Source organism: Ceratotherium simum, chromosome 1 (genome assembly GCF_057802395.1).
Source record: "Ceratotherium simum simum isolate JZ-2026a chromosome 1, ASM5780239v1, whole genome shotgun sequence".
Taxonomy (NCBI): Eukaryota; Metazoa; Chordata; class Mammalia; order Perissodactyla; family Rhinocerotidae; genus Ceratotherium; species Ceratotherium simum.
In genome coordinates this window covers 12,488,684-12,509,360 of record NC_141900.1, presented here as the reverse complement: position 1 = coordinate 12,509,360, position 20,677 = coordinate 12,488,684, and the positions used below count along the sequence as shown (strand labels likewise).

Genomic DNA, 20,677 nt, shown 5'->3' with positions numbered 1-20,677 from the left:
CTGAAAAAGTGGCCAGTGCTGGCAGGATTTCTAGGACAGCCATCATTCAGGCACATGCCCCACAAACCTGACTAATGAGCGTTTGCCCCCAAACAGGACAGGTTCTATACCCGTTTAGGAGGGCACGTGTACTTCGAGGGCGCAGGCCGATCAGAGCGGGAAGTCAGCGGGGTTAGGTTTAGGAATCAGTTCTATGGTTATTGCAGACTATAGGACTAACTTTGTAAATCGTGACTGCTCTTCTCTGGTAATGTTCTCCAGTGGCTTCCTGGCTGCCACGGGGCTGGTTAGGTTAGCTCTGTTCCTAGTCACCCTGAACAGGTTCACAAGGGGAACTCGTGGTCAGAGTGGCTTAAGACAAATGCAGCAGCACCGAAAACCTCCCAAGCATGTGTCTGGGTACATGTGTCCAGATGCAGGAGCAGCAGAAGCAGCAGCACCTTCATGAGAACAGACAGACCACTGCTGTTACTCCGCTGAAATTCACAGAAAGCACAGTGGCTTATGGCATCTCCACACAGTGCAGCATTGCCTTCTGCCAACTTACACTCCATCTCCCCCGTTCTCACGCGCAGACACACACACACTCATGCTCACTCATTTAAACACCCTCAACACCCTCACACTCACACACACAAGCTATAAAGATAACCAAGAGTTGATGTTTCATGAAGCATAATATCCAGAAAGTGCTTATTCCTACAAAATTACTATTAAAATTACCAAATAACCTATGCTGATTGTATTTCTAAAATCATAAATCTGTCTAATTCTTACAAATTCTAGAAAAAAGCAACAAGGGTCATATATGTTTTTTAAGGAGAAAATATGTCTTCTATAACCACGTTGGAAGAATAATGGAAATATCTGGCTCAATTAAAATAAGCTCCAGTCTTGGCTATAAACACCACAAATAAAGGGAGAAAGATGGACATATTTTAATACGTATGTAAAGTAAATTCATTATTTTAACTCACACATAAATACATCTCCCTAAGGATCAATTCAAAACTGGACTCATTAGCCAGCAGGTGTAACACCAGCCCCTCCCCTCGCCCAGTCAAGCCAGCAATGCACACTGGTGACATCTGGAAAGGAGCACATAGGAGCAGCACACACTTGCTATGGACAAGGATGGGCACAGAGCACAGGGGCAGGGTCCTCAGGTATCAGCTCAGGCAGCACCAGAGTCAGGACAGGAGGGCGCAGCGTTTTTACTGGATATCTGCACTGACAGTCTGTGGTTCTGGGCTGCAGTGACCTTCAAAAGAGATTCTGACTCTCCAATCATATGTAAAATATTTCTCAGAATAAATGAAATATAAGCCCACAGGGAGGGAGGTAGCAGGTTGGCTCATGCAAATCGGTGTGGCCAGATATGCTGCATCCAGGACCGGGAGAACGCGCTAGCTCATTCTTCCTAAGGGCACGTGGAAAAGCAGAGTGCAATTCGGGGAGGCCACGGTGGCTATGAAATCTACAAAAAGCAAAGGCACTAATGGCCTTCAAGAGGGGAAGAGTGGGAAAAGGAAGTGAAGGTTACCTTTAACTTATTCAATCTGTTTTTACCAGAGGGGGCTCTGGAATCTATTTTCAATGCTCTATGCTTGAATTGAAATGCCTCTCAACACTTTGCCTAAAATACTAAAAAACATAGCATATAGAAACAGTGGCTCTATGTTATCTCTGAACACAAATTAAGTAAATTAAATTTTTATAAGCCAATAGCAAAACCTGCATCTCAGATGCTAGTGTTACCTTGAGGCTCGACCATTAACAACTTTGAAAATCCTTTAGAGTAGACTACTTAAAGTTGGCGGGGGGGGGGATCCTGTCACTAATTTTGACAAGGCAATTTTTGTGTCTTTTGTAATAACTAATAACTAATTATTCTGACTAGTGTAGACTTTCCATGTGAAATGCAAAGTATTTTGAACTCTTGCCACAATAATCAAGATGATTTCCAAAATGCCAAAACAGGAACTTCCTATAATAAATCACCTATCACATTTACATCTCAAACTAGAAAATCTGGAAGAAAACGTGTAGTTTCGGTGCCAAGACAGAGATTACTAAAGCCTACCCATCCCTTGCCCCCCCACTCTCTACCCCTGTCTGCTTTCTTTAGCCTCTCATAGAACAAACACTGGTCCAGGTGCAAATGCTCAATTCACAAGGAATGCAGAGAACATAAAAATGACTGTAGGTTTGGCTGCTGGTAATCCCCGCGGCTGCTCACCATTGGAAGTGGTGCTGGAGGCCACGGCCTTCTCGCTGACATCTGTTCGAGTGGAGCATTTCACTATGGAATTCTCAACTTTCTTCTTCTCAGTGGTCGTGGAGCTGTGGGAGTGGGCCTCCATGATGCCTTCTCATTACTTCAGCTCTCTGCTACCAGGAACGCCTACATAAAACAACAGCGCCATCAACTTCAAATAAGAGGGGAAAAAAATCTCACTCAAAAGCCCACTTCACCTGTCACCTGAAAAAGTGCTTAAAGCTTTGACAAATTCAAAATCTGCAAGACCCTTCCCCACATGTTTTCTTGCAAAAATGCCTCAAAGTTCTATTAACAAGTCAGTCAAATTCTGTCTACACACGCCAAAGGAGAACAGAGGGAAATGTTCATAATGTGGGACCTTTCCCAAATTCCTACTGGGCACTTGTTACTAAATGGTCTAAATAGCTCAGTTTTCAGCTGTGTTTATAGTGTCAAACCCAAGTGTCACATTACTCTTTTAAGCCACATCTACAAATGTCTCTTCAGGTGGCCAACTTTATAGGAAGGGGCATTAGGACAACTTTCCAAGCAGGGGAAAATTTTTAATTTTTAATTAGACATTTTAAAGATCGTGCAACAATTTCTCAGATCCAAGCCCTACTCAAAGTTCTGAATCAGAGGATAATTCGGGCCAAGAAGCCAGTGATTTTTGCTTCCCTCACTAAGATATCTGAATTGCAATATGCCTCTTAATCCTAATTCGTTCAGGTAAATCACACTCTTTAAGCTTTCTTAAAACATGAGAACATTTCAATTCATTTGAGTTACATTTTTAAAACAAATAAAGGTAATAGAAAAACATGCTCTCCATCTCACAGGAAAAGTCAAAAGATTGCCGACAGCAAAGACTGGAACCACTTAAATACTAAAGGCAGGTTCAGTTCTGTCAGTCTTTCACTGGCTTCATTCATGTGATAATCGCACCAACTCATCATTCATCAGTTTTCACTCTATTTGGTTCCTGTTCCCTTTTTGTAGTCATGATCTACACCTACAAAGAATTACAAGAAAAGATGACAAGTACCCTCTCGAGCATGTTTTCTTCAAGCTATCTAGATTGCAACACTCATGGTGGGCAATTTCTTGCGTCCAGTCATCCGCTGCTTCTCTACATTTAGCAGACGCCACCGTGTTCAATCAAAACAACAATTAGTGAAATAAAATAAGCAACCGTTTAACCAACTAAAAGAGTTAAAATACCAATGAAATATTTTTAGTCATCCTTAACTCAAATTTGCAAGGGCACTGCAAATTCTTTCTCTATTGAACAAGAAGTCTAGAATTCAAGTAACTAGAAAAGCTTAAGACCCAGAGGCCTCATGGCCCTGTAGCACCAGCTCTTCCACTAACTTCAATTTCTTTTCCTTGATTATCCAGTGTCATTCATTGTAAAACACACAAGTCATTTATGAACAGCTTTTCTAGGACAAAAAAGAAAAAAAGAAGCACTAAGTTAAATTTATATATCAATTGTAAGATCCACTCCAAATTCAGAGACACGCCTCAAAGAATGCTGACCAAGTACCACAGTAAAGGACTGCAGAGCTTCCTTCCGCAGGGCTGCCACCATGAAAAAGTCTGGGGGTCCGGCCTTGTGACCGGCCCCCTGAATGGCGCCCCCTGGAGTTGTCTAGTGCCTCAGTGTTCTTATCTGTCACATGACAGCATCACACACTGAAACTTAAGCTTACGGGGAGGGAGTACGGTCCTCTTTAAGATTACGTTACAAGTTACCCATCCTCTCCCCAGGAAAATAGCCTTAAACACAGAAGTATACATACAATTTCCAAGCTTTTCCATGAATTCAGATAGAGTTCTCCTTGAAGGAGAAATTTCCAGCAGTCCCGTCTAGCTCTAAAAATGTCAGATAATTCTTTAATTTTTTTGAATGCTCCCCCAAAATTAATTTAAAATAATCTTTAAAGTATGCCATGAGAGCAACTCATTCCGATCCACAGCAGTTTCTCAGTGTGGTACAAGAGCCACCTGAGTTGGCCTTGTTAACGGTGTGTGCAAAACATTCAGATTCCCGGGTCCAGTCCATGACGTCTGGGAGGGTGGCCCCAGAGAACCTTTATTTTAACCAGCACTGTGATGATCAGGCTCCCTAAAGCTTGCAGACAACTGTTCTACACGTTTTTGTTCGCTGCTGTGTCCCTCTGCAGTAGGTCCTCATTCAAGTGTTTGCTGACTGCATGAACTACTGAATGAACTGCCCCTCAGGGTACCAAATTCCAACAGCCTGCATGAGCCTGTCCCAGCACCCATCACAACACTGAACCTTTGTGCCCATCTCCCCCTCCAGACTTTAAGCTCTATGAGGACAAGCCCATGCACCTCACACCCCGTAAGCATCTTTACTGAGTACATAAATGATCCAGCAATGATCCTATGACTCGGATGATTCTGCAGTGTCTTGAATCCTAATCGCCACTGGTTCAGCTACATCTGTTTTCTTTTATTATCCAGTGTTTTCTCTGAAAACTGGCAAATTATATAAAAACTAAAAACTTTAACAGGGGTGCCGGCCCCATGGCTTAGCAGTTAAGTGCCCACGCTCCGATACTGGTGGCCCGGGTTCGGATCCCAAGCGCACACCGAGGCACCACTTCTCCAGCGATGGTGAGGCCGCGTCCCACATACAGCAACTAGAAGGATGTGCAGCTATGACATACAACTATCTACTGGGGCTTTGGGGGAAAAAAAGGAGGAGGATTGGCAATAGATGTTAGCTCAGAGCTGGTCTTCCTCGGCAAAAAGAGGAGGATTGGCATGGATGTTAGCTCAGTGCTGATCTTCCTCACAAAAAAAAATAAAAAAATAAAAAATTTTAACAGGAATATTTAATCAAAACACTCCATTCTCAACCATTTTGGAGAAACAGGCATTTACCATACTACAATTGTCTCCCTCAAAACACACATACAGTTTTATTGGTCAAATTTGGATGGAGCTTACTAAGTTAAAACTGCACACGGAAACAAGCCAATGGACCAGAAAAAACCCACTAAGAGATGGGATTCCTGGTAAGAAGTCTCTTCCTTAGTAGAGGGAGCTAATTAACAGTAGAGAGGACACAAGTCACAAAGTTCCTTGACAAACTTGGTTTTTTCGGAGTTGTTGGTTTTTCCCCCAAGCAAAGGACTTCATTTTAACAAAGCAATAAAACCCTCCGAATACTCATCACTGGAGAGAGGCTCCTGCAAGAGGAGGTAAGGCCCCAGGCACTGACTGAAATCACGCTAATTAATGGTCCCTGAGAATACTAATTCCTACCCCCCTAGTCTGAAATGGATTTTAAAAAAATAGGTCCTTGGTCACTCAAGAGTCCACCCCCTTCTTCTATTTTGACAACTTATTTTTTGATCTCATTAGTTAGTAACTAATTATTTAAAAGTGTGGTTTATGCTTTGAACAGGGCTCTAAAAATGGCAACTTGCCAAGGCAGACAGCTGCTTCCTGTATATCCCTATAAATTATCTCAGCTTATTTTACTGATAAAAACACAACTTTGTCCCTGTCAGTTACAAAAGAGAAAGTTTTAACATTCTAGGCTCTCACACCTCATCAAAAGTATGCATGAAGAGTTAGAGAGCAGAAAACTGTCTGCTTCAAACTGTGGCGGCAGTTTTTTAAGCAGAGTTGGAAACTCGGTCCTGAGTTGACACAGGAAAGCCTGAGGTATAGAAACGACAGGAAAGATTCCTGATGGAATCCCAAAACATACAAAACTGGGGCAGTGGCCCGTCGTATGACTTTTAAAACCTGGAATTTCTCAAATAATAAAGTACAATTTCTTTAGAACAGAACTATCAAGGAAAACTTCTAAGTTCTGCTTCACTTCAAGTATTTTCCTCACGCCACTGTTTTTAGTGAATGTAAGGTTTCCCCAACCACTACCACCATGGTCCCTTTCCTCACAACCCCACACTGCTCCCCTTCACTCCGTTTCATCGCTGCACATGTACATGAAAGATTTGCTGGCATGCCCCTGACTTTCTACGCTTATGGAAAAAAACTGTAGCTGATGTGTGAGTCCCAGCAGCTTGAGTATACGAAAAAAAACTTCTCTAACAGCGCGCGCCTGCTACAGCTTGAAGTTTCATAGGTAAATGGAGGGATAAACATTCCTTCCTGAGAGCAAACAGCCATGGCTTTTCCCGGTTCAACTGTCCCTGAACCTTCTGTCATTTCCCCGAGGCCGAAACCCAGGGCACAATTAATTCCAAACCCTATTTTAAACCTAATCCCTCTCCTACCAGCAACCTGCCTTCAGGTGGGTACTTTCTTGCTAAATTATAAATCTGAACTTGCTCAACCTCCTACAAAAGAAGGCCTCTAAAGCTTCCTGGGGCCACTGACCAGGTGACGCTGTAGTGCACGTCTCCACTTGAAAGCCAGCAAAAAAAAAAAAAAAAGGTTCAGCATTTACCAAATTCCAGAATTCTTGTGGGGACCTACACTGGAAACAGCACTTTCACACAAAAAGCTTCAGGTGGCCCTCTCTTTAGAGTCGCCACTAGAGCTGCCATGAAAAAATAAAATAGAAACTTTCATCTTTGCAAAGACGAGTCATTTATTATAATAAGAGTTTTTATTAGGCGGTGGGGCTGTGGTCAGTTTCGTCGGCAAGCGCTCCACGCGTTCTGCTCTTCCCCGTCGGGTTCCCTTCGCGTGCTGTTCCTCAGACGGTGCCCAGGGCCGCGTCTTCGCACCTTGACCACCTGCCCGCGCGCCATCGGCCCGCCCGCGGGGTCTCGGCGGCGTGCTCCCGGAGCCCACGGTCGCAGTCAACTGCGGAGCCGGCTCGGCGTCCCGCGGGCCGTCTGCGAGCGCCGAGCCGCCGCCTCCGCGCTCCTGCCCCGGCCGCGGGCGGGCCTCCCCGCCGCTCCGGCCCCGCGCCCCCGCGCACAGGTCTGGCTCCTCCGACACCTCCTGGGCGTTTGGGGCCGCGTCCCAGCCTCGCTGGGATCCGCATTCCTGAAGCAGTCTTCCCGAAAGTGCAAAGGGGCGGGGGGGGGGGGGGGCGCAGAACAATCGGAACCCCGCAGGGCCTCTGCAGAGAAAGGAGTGCCCCTTATCACTTTCATCACCCCGGTTACCCCGCTCCTCGGGCATATTCACGAGCACTAGAAAAGTCTATGCACAGCTGGCCCCGCAGCATTTCCAGCAGACAGTTGTCGGTCGCAGCCCTGCTTTCATTCACACAGCTGTTTTACCAGCTGAATTCAGGGCGATGCAACTTTCCAGGCACTTTGCAATGCAACACAGTGTGTGTCGCACTACAATAAAACATTGGGGACACCTGAAGTCTTTACAAAACCAGTCGTTATGTGCTTCACTCACAAAACTTCTACCTTCTGTTAACCTGGCCCATAAATGTTGTTTCTTCATTAGCTGCCATAAATAGATTCAGGTGTTGTGAATGGTTAGGGCACAGACACATCTCACGGTCTCTCAGGGAGGTAAGCCCTCAGTGGAGTTCCAAAGTTCAATCTTAACCATGAGGCTTTATGGAGTAAATAGAGAGCATGAAAAATCACAATTGTGGGAACACGTGCAAAAATCAGCCTTTCTCCTTGCAGGTCTGTGCATCGAAACCTCGGATGCATACTCAAGCAGGATTCCTTTATCATGTAAACCCTTAAAATTTAAAAAAGCAAGCACCAGTGCTCAAACCAACATTTAAAATGATTTTGAACGGTATAAAACAACTTTCTAATCTAAGGTGAAATGAAACAGTAGTTATAAACTGATAATGCATCCTTTGTGAACAGCAGACTACGAATTTTATTTCCCTAATCCAGTTGGTTTATTTTTAAGTTGCCTGTACTTGAGCAATAATTCTCTTTGATTTTTTTCTTAATGCATTTAAAGATTTAAAACAACTAAGTTAAAAGCCTGATTAATGGTAATCTGATCAGTTTCTTATGGGTAGCTACTGCCAATGAGGGATCAGAAAGAGAAGGAATTCCAGTAGGCAGAGCAGCACTTTTAACAGCACGGTGACTAGACCTTAAGTGAGAAATTATTCTGTGCAGTTTAGGTAACTATTGCTCAAGTGGAATAAGGCTTTCCTTCAGAGAAATTACATTTACTTACACCCACCTGTATATTTATAAGGTGAATGATCTCCCTAACGTGTTAATGTTTTTTAACCCAAAAGGAAGCAACCTGTGTCAGCATTTCTGAGGGGCCTCCCCTGTATCACTGAAAAGTGACATTTCTCTTACACTTTATTACTAGCCAATTAGCTGCCACTTTAAGATGCTCCTCTTGGAGCAACTGTTTAGGTAAAATTCCTACTAAATAGTTCTACCTTCCTGAAGCATTAAAACTCAGTTTCTAATGAAAATGAATCCTTTAGGAAGGAAAAAAAAAAATCGAGAAGCACAAACTAATGCTGATTTTAACTTCTGATCAATTCTGGAAGTGAGAAATAGTCGAGTTTCAATGAGCAAAATTTAGGAAATGTAAAATATTTCAGTGGATTTCATATAACCATGCATTATGGAAAACCTCTTAGAGGTTTGTAATGTGGTTGAGGTTTCCTTGTGCTCCAAATCTTTCTGAACTTAAAATCGATTAGATATGCATAACCTTTGTGACATACCAACAGTTCCCAAGATTTCTAGGGCTTCCTCTCCCTTCTCTGTCTGCACTGCCTTTCTTTTCTGTAGGAAAAGAAGCTCAACTTCATAAGTTCTTAATGAAATCTTCATGATTTTTTAACTGTAGTATTTTTAAATGTACAATTATGTTACCTTTAAATATGATTTTTTTTCCATAATTAGGAAAGCCTAAAGCCTTAACTGCAAATAAGAAAGCCAGTCTCTGTTCAAGATGCCATAAATGGTCTCTGGTAACCCAGAAGGTTCCCCAAATCTGCAGTCTACTGCTTTCAATCTTTCTTTCCTACATTTCTGAGGCTCCTAATCTCAGATAAGCAGTATTCATGACAGACATCCCAAAATGGAATTACTCTAAAGGGAATGGAATTACTTGAAGGGGAAATAATTGCCTGGCTATGGATTAAGTGAATTTGGTTTTAGTAAATTATATCTAAACTTTGAAGAAAGCCATATACTTAACTTCAACCACTGACAAGTTTTTGACATGAAGTAATGATTGCTATTACAGTTAAAATCATAAATGATATTTTGTGTGCCAGTTTTACTTTTCTGCCATGTGTATTTAAAAGAAATGACCATAAGCTACTCTGACTTTCTCGGCTACCAGTAGTATTTTATGAGAAACATTTGAGGGGAGTATAAGGTCTCTATTTAATACTCGTTACCATTTCTGAGTTTTGCACAACTATAAAACACCAGTCCAGTGCACTTTGGTTAGGCTTTGCAGGAAGTGCCCTGCATAGCAGGTGCCATTAACGAATGAGCAATAACATGGAGCAAGCTGGCACCCCAACTTTCTGTGGGTGTGCTGGAGACAGAGAACCCTCAGACAGAAAAAGAGATCTATAAGTCAGTTATCAGTGTATAGATCAGCTAAGCTCATGAAAACTGTATCTCCCTTAAACCCACATATATCACAAAAACATCATGACAGATCAAAGGTGTTCCTTCCCTGAGGTTTATAGGAATTAAAAGTTCACACATCTTCAGAAGGAAAAAAAACACATAAATTTAAAAATTATTCTTATAGAACTTATATAACTTTTGGTTCCCAGAATCATGTGTGTCTTTACAATCAAGCATAAGGGGGTACAGTGCATGTTCTATGAAGAGTAATTTACTTTTAAACCATTACAAATATTAGACCAATACCTGCTGGGTGTTAAAATCAGCCAGAGATATCCCAAAGATACTTAATGTACTTTTTTGTGAAGTATGGTTCATCGTACTTCATCCTCCTAATTTTTAAATTTGTGATTCTTGAATCTTAGTTGCAATTTAAAAAGCAAATTTTTCAAAATTCAACTATTTTTAATTAAGGCTTATTCAATAAAAATTACCCCCTGGTCCACTCAGCCTATAAACTTGGCTTATTCACAGACAGAATTCTTCAGCTGTCTCTTTTTCACCCCTTGCCCCCTCGCCCCCAGTCATGTACAAAACTGCCGATGCAACTATACCAAACTACACACCTTGCAATGAAACGCTTTGGCATGGAATTGCATTTGAACATCCACAGTTCAAACAGCAGATGTCCTGGAGTGGCAGGCCTGGTCCACATTTCTGGCCACTCCATTCATGTTTCCATACATCTTAGTTCATTAAGGCTTCATTCTTAAGCTGCTGGCTGAGGTTTCTCCACACACAGATACCTCTCTTGAGACTGAATTGTTCTTTTTAAAAATATCACAAATTGACATCAAGAATATGGCTTAACTGCCTCATTCTTTCATTACTGCAATTTCAGAGTTATCTTCTATCTAAATTGTGAGTTTTCAGTCTCTTTTTGTAAAAATCAATAGTTTATAATGTAAAGCACTCTGGAATATTGTTAGGTGTTTTATGCAATCTTCAAAAAAGGGCAAAGTCGCTAAAGCTAAAAATTTCCACATGAAAATAAGCAAATCAGATGTCACACTGCATTCCGAAGGTATTGCAATAGACAGATTTAAATAAAACTACACTTATCTCCCATTACTTAATTTTGTGACATAAAAATTACTCAAATATGCAATCAAATGCTTATGTTTAAAACATACTCCCGTGACACACACACGCCCCTCGTGGGCCCCCTCCCTCGAATAAAAAAAGTAAAGAAAAGAAAAAGCCCATTAGCTGTTTCAGGCCAGCAATCAATCCAATTTACTGCAGGTACAATTTATATGTACAGTGCATGCCATAACAAAGCCACAGTATGATGCCAACAGGGCCCTCAAGAAAGTTTTCCCCTAAATCTCTGGAAAGGAGCTTTAAAAGAAAGCAAGGATTACAGTCAGCTAGAAGGTAGGGAGGGGACTTACCTCAAACCCAGCCAAGCGGAAATCAGAGCAGTAATTCTACAAGTCGACAGAGTACACTTTCAAAGCTATAATGGTGTGAAGAAGTGCTGGGCAGCATGGTCTGAAGGCAGCACTAATACACTGATGACTAATGGCTGGGCTGGGGCAGACAATGAATTTGGGGCTTGAAAACTAACAGAAACCATGCAGTACTTTGACAAATGGGCTTTCACAATTTCATTCATTGAATAACCTTTAAGCACAAAATTGGCTCGAGTTCTCTCGGGAATTATATGACATGCTGTTGGAGGATGATGTAAGTATTTTCTTTTTTAATTATGACTCTTAAGCAAAATGCAAAAGCACCATATATAAGGACACAACTATAGATACTAGAGATGCAGATGTGGAGTGCAACACAATATTGCCTTTCAAGAGAGGGCTGAAATGTTCCAATGTCACCTTATTAACTATGTAATGGCTTGTTCATTCAGTTTCTTTAGAGAGCCATAGATTTTCTGGGACGTTTTGTCGGGTTGAAATATACACACCGAGAACAAAAAACACTTTCACATTAAAAAAAAAAGAAACACTAAAAGTGGTCATGAGTAGTAAGCAGTGCAGCACTAAAATAGAGTGCATTTAGAATAACAAGTGGAAAAAGTCTCATTTTCAAGGGCTAGGCAAAGGAAAAGTTCTTTAAAACAACTGAGACACAGTGTCAAGTTTGCAACCAAACACACTCACAAACACATTTAACACCCAATTTCTTTCCAATACCGCCCCTCCCTCATTCCCAAGTAACTAGTCCTTTGATTTAAAAATAATAATTTTGGCAATTTTTAGAGAAAATGAAATATCTAAAGTGTCTCTAAATTAGCAAATACCACTAACTCCAGAGAGCGTGGCCTTTAGCAGCTCCTAAAAACTTAAGAAAAGGATCTTAAAACAGGAAGCTTAGTGAGCTCATAAAACTGTTGTTGGAGCCAGGAACACAGAGCATATTTAATCTGCGAACTGTGAGAGTCTGCAGTGATTTCAGCAAGATCTGAGGCATGCCCTCAAGGTTTGCTGGGATCTGGGATTAGGGGGTTGATAAGAACCTCTACTGCCCATGGACATGTTTTTCTTCTGCAGTTAAACACAAATGCATAGAGACGTTTGACTGCTGCTTGGCGTTACTGCTCAAGTTTATAAAAGCTTTGCAGCTCCTTTTGCTGTCAATATATCAAAGTTTAAAAAAAATCATCAAAGTGTGAAATTTCATTTAAAGTCTTCGCCAGTCTACAGCTCTGTTTCACAGGCCCATCAAATAAAAGTAAAGATGAAAAATACACTGAAAGTACTTGAAAAAGTTTGCAGCAGTCCCCCTGCCCTGTTGTTGTTTATTCTGTCTCCCTTTATTTGCTTTGAAACTAGAACAAATCAATTTTCATCTAGAAAAATGACAACATGAAGCAGAATTTTCTACTGGCCTTTAATGGGCAGAATCGTCAGCTAGCCTTTAATGAAAAGACAACCTGAAGTTATTATTAGAGTGAAATCTTTTGCTCAACAAATTAAATACACACACACACACACACACACTTCTTCTATAGTCATTTCAGCATTTTAATTGCCTCTCATAATATAAGTTGGCAGAAAATTTCTTGAATCTTCCAAAACAAATCAGACCAACTATAGAATATGAATGCCAGCAAAACTAAAACCTCCTTCAAAGAATTCTTTAGCTGGGGATTTACAACAATTGCATAAAGAAGAAAAGTCTGACTTTTAAGATAATCTACTATCGTCTAAAAGCATTAACATGCCATTACTAAGGTTTTCTTGAAGATTTCATGACTCATTGATTCACTTTTCCTTCAAGACCGGTTTTCCTTAGTACATGACGGTCTCCATATAAGTGAGTGCATGGAACAATGATCATTACATTGCTTCCTTTCATAAACTCCCAAACTCTATCCTCAGAAAAAGGGGAGAAGGGGGATCTCCATGGCAGGATCCCTTACACAGAAGAAAAGAAGGTCCTCTCAAAGGCTGAGCACAGAGGAAGTCAGAAACTCGTCCAGCATGCAGGTAATTAAGAAAACTGGCCAGGAAACAAAGGGAAGTTCCACTTTTAGGCTTGGGCATCAAACTGATAAATTAATAACTCCTCCATTAAATAAGACATGAAATAACTCAACAGAGCCATTTTTCATCAGTACTGAATTTTCTCTTTCTGATTCTCTAGTCTTTTACAAATTAGACATACAATAAGAATGTGTTTATATCAGGGTTCAATCAAGGACTACAAACATGGTAAAGGTACTGGGAAATCGGGAGGCATCTGAGTTGGACCTACTAGCCTATTAATAAGAATATACTCTCTACCTTTTAAAGAGCTTCTCTGTGTGTGAAATTTCACTAGGCACCCCTCACATTGGACTCATTCAGGCATCTTAACCCAAAGCTTCCCTAGGCTGACTTTAAGAATTATATACCCTGAAAGGATCTCCCCTTAGGCAAGGAGTTTCTAATTAAATAGCTTTTAGTATAAAATAAACTCTCTTCGCTCTGTAAGTATGCTATTACAACTAATTTAAATGTTATTTCATTTCATGTTTGCTTTCCGTATGACTATAGTGTAACGGGCCACAGTGTGTGTGTACCAGGTTGTTCAGACCAATATTTCCTAACATAAACAAATTCTTTAGATACTTGACACAGTTTACATCGTTAAGGCCAATCACCACTGCTTTAACATATCCCCTCAACTGAAATACTGTTCTGGGAGAAAAATGAAGAGATTCTGAGGTTATTTCACTCCTTTAAAACATAGCATTTTCCTCCTTCAAAATAATCTTGACACATGTAATTAAGAAACTGTCAGACTATTATTAATTTTTAATTTAAAACGTAAATGAAATAATTACAGGAATCAATCAATAAGGCACCTATTCAAATTACAGAGCAATTACATAAATACTCAAAATTAATACTTTAGGCCAATTCTTTAAGATTTCGGTCTATAATATGCTAAGACATCAAACAACACAGAAAGTGTAACATGGGGAGGATGAATAGTGTCTGCCTTAAATAGACTGAAATGAGCTCATTTCAGTTGGCCATGGCAGAGGCCCCCCACCAGCCATGCCCAACGCACTCAAGCTGGAACTCTTTTTAAAAGTGAATTTATTTCCACCAGACACATATTTCAAGGATCTAAAAAATGGCCTCATCCAAATTTCTGTACAAAATCACATTTGGGGGGAAAAGCCTAATTATTGTGAATTTCCAGCAAAGTGCTCTGGAAAGACTAATTGGGGAGAAGAAAGAGGAAAGGAAAAGGAGAGCAGAAGGTGTTTTTTAGAACTAATAATGCCAGTCCAGCTAATGGCACTGCCCATGTCTTTGCACAGCGGCTGGCCCTCCCACCTCTGACTAAAGGGCTCTTTTACTTGGAGATGCGGACAGTCCATCATTTCAAACTGAAATGGCAGCTGGAAAATGTGGAACAGCTGGCAAAGAGCTGGGAGAAAATGTTTTACATAAATATATGTACATATAAACTGGCAGAGGGCCACGAGCACTGTGCCCAAGGCCAGAATCTATTCGGCACTACACACCAAGATGAGAAGTTGGGGGCAGGAGGATGCCTCCTTAATCCTCTTTCCACTCGGGGTCAGCAAGGGAAGCCTGGGTCCAGCCCTTCCCGGCATGGCATCTCCTGAAGGAGGTGCAATCAGGGACCTGAGCCCAAAGTTCAGGGAAGGATAAAAGGCCGGGATGTGCAGTCGAGTTTCGGCATCTGGCAATCTGCTTAAAAGTCGCTTGACAAACTCTCCAAGTTTGGGGTAAATATTTACTCCTTCTCCACCTCCTCCCGCCCAGCTTCCCTCTGCAACTCAAGAAAGTAACTGTCCTCTGCAGAGTGATTCCTACCCAACTCTGCTCGGTGAAAATGCGGCCTCTCAAACGATTATTGCCGGGGCCACGGTTACCCACAACCCCGCACTCACTGCCTGCAGCAGCTTCTAACGCTTTTATTTCTTTTCTTTTTTGTTTTCTTTTCTTTCTTTTGTTTGTTTTGTGTGTGTGTATGCTGTCCCTGGAAAGGGGAAGAAATAAAAGAAACCCAAATCATACACAGATGGTACAACTTTCACTTTTCCTCTATTACGACGGAGGCGCGCCTCTCCCCGCCGGCTCACACCACACACCCCCCCCCCCCGGAAGGGACGCGCAGGCTGGAGGAAGACCCCGCAGCGGCGCTCCCCGCGGGGACCCGGCTCCCGAGGGGGACGCAACAGGGCGAAGGCAGGCGCCCGAGCTTTGGGGTCTCACTTAGCTCCTTTTAACCCTGCGGGTGGGGAGTGGGGGCGAGGGGCGCCATCGCCGCTGCTGCAAACTTCGTCCCCCCTCCGGGATGTGAAATTCTCCAGTGCGTCTGCGGCTGGCCGAGGGGTCAGACACTTGGAAAGGGAGCTTGAGGAAGGAGGGAGCGCAGAAAAGACTTGCTCCGATGACTTGCGCGTTGCTCTCTAAATCTGGGCGCCTTCTGACAGCCATTTTCATTTCCTCTCGTTGCCCCCCGTGGGCGACCCTCTCTCGACCTGCAGGCGCGGGCGCGGCCGCAGGAGCGGGCTGCCCCGTGCGGGCCCCGCGGAACAAAGAACTTCAGGCGGGACGTACCTGCGGCGGCGGCGGCTGTCAAGTCCCCGAACTTCCCATAGACCCGCGTCCGGGGCGCGGGCAGGCGGCTCCGGGCTCTGCGCGGCCGCGGGCGGCTCGGGCTACGGCGAGCGGCAGGGCCGGGCGCGGGGGGCGCCCGCCGCGGGCATGGTGCGGCGCGGGCGGCCGCGGGGCGCGCGGGGAGGGCGGGCGAGCGGCGCGGACGAGTCGGGGCGGCGAGTGTGCGCGAGTGCGAGTGTGCGAGCGCGCCGGTGGCGCTGACCCTGCCCGTTCCCTCCCGCTCGTGCAGCTCCGGCATCGGTTTCAGGGATCGTGTAATCCGATCCCTTCTGACTCACAGGCCCTGAGTGACAGTTCTGATTTGGTTCACCCGCGGGAGGGAGGGGAAAGGGAAAAAAAGAAAGCCCCCACCGTCTTCCCCTCCTGGCATCCAATCGACTTTCTGGAAGAAGGTCCCATCCCGGCCTGGAAACCCGCGCGGGGTGGAGGAGCCCCCCGCCCCGACCCGCGCAGCCTGCGCTACTCACGGGGTGGAAAAGTTGTCCCTCGGCTCTGGGCTTCCCTCCCTCGCGCTCCCTCCTGCCCTCCTCTCTTCTTCTTCCTCCTCCTCCCCGCGCTCCTCCTCCCCCAAGTTTTAACAGATGTTGCCGGACTCTCCTCTCTCCCTCGAGCTCCCTCTTCCTCCGTCCCCGCCCCCGCCTCGTCTCTTTTCTTTCTGCCACTCTCCAGCGCGAGGAGGACGCGCCGAGCAGCAGGACGCCTGCCGCCGCAGGGGGCGAAGTTGGGAAAACTTGGAGTGCTGCTCGCCTTACTTTTGCTTTCTTGCTCGTTCCAGGCTGCACCGGGGGCCCACGCTTCCCCGCCCGCCAGGTCCCCGCGCCCGGAGCGGGTCCCAGCTGCGATGCGGGCGGCGGCGGCGGCGTGTCGCGGGCTGGGGTCGGGGGCTGGGGGGAGCACGGGCGCCCCGAGCCACGCGCGCGCTCCCTCCCCGCCCTCCGCCTCCTCCGCCCCTCCCCAGTCCTCACACAGACACATTCATGCCTGCTCCTCCTCTTCCCCCTCCTTGACCCCGCGCCCGCTCCGCGCGCCGAGGCCCCACCCACCCGGCGAAGGGAAGGGGGCCCGGGCGTGATGTCACGGCCGCCCTCCCCGCCTGCGCTCGCGGCACTGCCGGGACGCCCCCGCCGCCCCCCGCCCCAGCGCCCGCGCCCAGGCTGCGTCCTGCCTGCTCCCATCGCCTCCCACTCCGCCTCTCTGCTCCCAGTTTGGGCTTCCCTTTCTTCTTTTAAGGCCTCTCTGATCACACTCGCCCTGGGCCACCCCTCTCCTTTTACATTTCCCCAGGCCAACTCTGAAACTCCCTCTCTCGCCAGAGGATGCTTTTGGAAGTTCAGGGTTTTCCTCTCCACCAGACTCATCTGCCCTTGGGGCCAAATCTGGGAAGTGGGAACTCCCACTCCACAGCCTGCTGTCCCCATGGGCCACTTTATAAAGGACACAAAAACAAAGACCCCGGGCTTGGAGCCTGCACTCCAGCGTGGTGCTTTTCCCTGAGCTGCAGTCCCTCTGTCTCTGATTTATTTTCTGTGGCCCATACTAGTAAAAATTATTTTCCCTCCTTCCTCCACCGGCCAGCCTACATTCATCTGTCTCCCTTCAGTGTACCCAACTTGGACCTGTAACTTAGAAAAGGAGTTCCCCTGGGGTAAACAAAGGAAGAAAAAGAAAGAAAGAAAAGAAAACCCCCGTGACACTCCAAAATCCATTCCTCCTGGGGTAAGGTGAGAGTCTCCCCACCCACCCGCAGCCAGCAGTGCCTCCCTCGAGCTCAGGGTGTGCACTTGTGTTGACTCACTGAGCGTCTTGACTGAAGGAAGAGAGTGGGCGGATGAATGATTAGCTATTATGATTTGAAGAGCATTTTGAGATTCAAATGCTTAACTGGAGAATTTTTTAAGGGAATTGATGGTGGTATTCACTAGTTGGTTCCTGGGACTTGTTGCTTATCTCAAAGGCAGGACAAAAGCAGACCCTGACTTAAGCTTTTATGGTAGAAGCTGTGGAGATAGAGTAGGGCTGAAAGTCCTTTTTGGCCATTTGTTTTAAGATTTCTTTCTCGACCTCACCACTCTTCAAAAAAAACCCACCACTTACTCATCATACAAAGCAGAGGTCTCAGGATACAGGAGTGGTGGCCCCAGCTTCCCCCACTGACTGGCCTCAGGCCCAGGATGATTCTCTAAGCCTCCATGGGCTCTGAGCCCATCTGTAGGATGGTGATAGGAAAACCAGGCTGCATACCTCCTAGGATTTGTATGGGTTTCCAATGAGATAATGCGTGTGAAAGTGTAAAGGGACACAAATGTGTAAGAATTATTATTATACTTTTGCAGTTGCAGAGAGTTGCAAGCTCCTCCTTTCGGTATATACTCCTCCAGCATCAGTCAAATTTTTTTTTTTTGTACTCAAGTACTGCTTCTGCCTCAGTCACATGGATGCAAATAATACATCCTGATAGCCGCCTCTGTTCACCCGATGGCAAAAAATAAATAAAAGGAAGAAAGACAGCCAATAAATCAACAACTTGAGTAAACTAGATATTTTGACTTTTACTTAAAACAGTCTTCCAGCACATTTTGAATCATGAAGATCTTGATTCTCAGTTTTGAAATGAAAAGAACAAAGAAATAGCAGCTAATCTTTCCCCTTATAACCATCAGAATAGCTAAAAACAGAAGAGGAGGAATAATGCTGGTGTCTCCCGTGTGTCCCTGCTTCCTCACCTTAGAGTCTTGGCAGAAACGAACAGCTCTCTGCTTTAGTGGAAACATATATGTAAGTGGGCACATTTTGCCAAAGTGGTGAAAGAAATAAGACATAGTTTGCCTTAGCGTGATTTAAATAATGCCATAATTCAGTGACTTTCAATCTACTTTAACACAAGAACCCTTTTTTCCAAATGAAATCTTATATGGAATCCCACTATATAAAAGTGAATGACTTTGGCTGCAGTTGGATGGGGTCTCAGGGCCCAGCCCCCTAGCCTTTCTCTTCTCACCCACCCCCTTTCTGCAGTGGTTCCTGAGACATCTCTAAGAATCCCAAAGGCACCCTGAAACTCAATATTAGAACCTCTTTTGTACTGATAAACAAGCACTTACCGACTTACAGAGCTCTGAGATTGCCCTTCCTCCATGTCTAAAATTCCACCATCATAGATTCATTTATTGCCATCTCTCATCAGTTCTCTTTTCAAATGCAAATGTCCTAGGAAATTTTAATATAGTGAGTTCTCAAAATGATTAAGTTGATAAGACAGTTTTCTTTTTGCAACAACTTGGATGAAGTAGGAAACTTGAAGATATTTGTATCAGTTTCCTAGGGCTGCCAGAACCAAGTACTGCAAACTGGGTGGCTTAAAACAACAGAAATCTATCGTCTCACAGTTCTAAAGGCTAGAAGTCCAAAATTAAGTTCTCAGCAGCGTCAGACTCCCTCTGAAACCTCTAGGGGAAGATCCTTCCTTACCTCCTCCCAGCTTCTGGTGGTGGCTGTCAATCCTTGGTGTTCTCTGGCTTGAGCTGCTTCACCCTAACCGAGGCCTCTATAGTCATAGGGCATTCTTCCTTTGTCTCTCTCTCCTCTTCCTAAGGACACCAGTCCTATTCGATTAGAAGCCCACCCTACTCCAGTATGACCTCGTCCTAAGTAAGAATGTCTGCAACAACGCTGTTTCCAAATCAGACCACATTCTGAGGTTCCAAGAGTTAGAACCTCAATCTAGCTTTTGGGGGAGACACAATTCAACCCAAAACAACAGTGAAAGAGATAGTCAGAGGAGACTGAAGAATCTGAAGTTGAGAGGACAAAGGATGAAGCTGAGAGCAAACGTCACAAACTCCTCTGCATTTTTTTGCCCTGTCATGTGTGCTGTACATAATTACTGTGCTTCCCCTCACTTACCACTGAAGCTCTTCCATCTCCTTGTGCAGTAGCCCCTAATTAATTACTGGGAAATCCCAAGAGGATATTTCATGAGTACTAATAAACTTCCAGCTGCAAGTGACAAATTTCCAACTCAGATTGGCTTAAGTTAAATTTAAAGGTGGTGGCGTTGGCGGGAGGTATTGACTGAAAAGTCCAGACGTGTATAGGTGGTCTTCAGGCAAGGCAGGATCCGGGGGCTCAAACAATGTCTGCTGAGTGTTGTTTCCATCTTTCAGCTAGACTTTATTCATACAAACTTTCTTTAGGTAACCAAGGAAGGTAGCCAGAGGCAGCTGCATTTTACCTAATCAATCTTACTGTGTGCCTTCCCAGAGAATAATCACCTTGTCCAAGGGGATGCAGTATTCCTCTTGGCCAGGCAAGAGGGAGAGTTGCATGCCAGGTAAACAATTAACAGGCATCCTCTATAAAGCCCAACGCAATGGCTATTATTTCCTTTCTCTGTTGTGCTGATTCCCTCCTATAAATGAGGACTGTCACCTTTGCCTCAGTTGCCCACCATAGGGCTGCCTACTGGAAGGTGATGCCTTTGGTGCACCATGTTCTTGGACCACCATGTTCTTCTCCTCCGTGCTCTGAAGTCACAGTGCCTCCCACATCTGTGTGGAGAGGAGGCTTCTCTTGCTCTTATGAGTTATATTTGATCACAAGGCTCTTCATATGTTGGTCCTCATGTTTGAATTTCTTACCAGTTTTCTTTTGGGAAATAGCTCAGATTTGCTTAAAACTTTTTTCCTTAAGGATTATGGGAAATACTGTGTTGGCTGCATTTGAGAACCGGAGTCCAAAACAAAAATAAGATT

The 20,677-nt window shown here is 44.4% G+C and overlaps 1 protein-coding gene across 3 annotated transcripts in view; it reads right to left on the bottom strand.

Annotated features, from left to right (window-relative positions):
- GLI3 (GLI family zinc finger 3) overlaps positions 1 to 16,378 on the bottom strand; it is a 273,446-nt gene extending 257,068 nt beyond the window's left edge. For all 3 annotated transcript variants that reach the window (XM_087434410.1, XM_004441463.3, XM_087434519.1), the window contains exons 1-2: positions 15,867 to 16,378; positions 2,240 to 2,404 (exon numbers count right to left, since the gene is read on the bottom strand). In XM_087434410.1, coding sequence (XP_087290536.1) covers positions 2,240 to 2,363 — 124 coding nt within the window. In that variant the 5' untranslated portion in view covers positions 2,364 to 2,404; positions 15,867 to 16,378. The remainder of the gene's footprint in view (positions 1 to 2,239; positions 2,405 to 15,866) is intronic.
- Between the last annotated feature and the right edge of the window lie 4,299 nt (positions 16,379 to 20,677).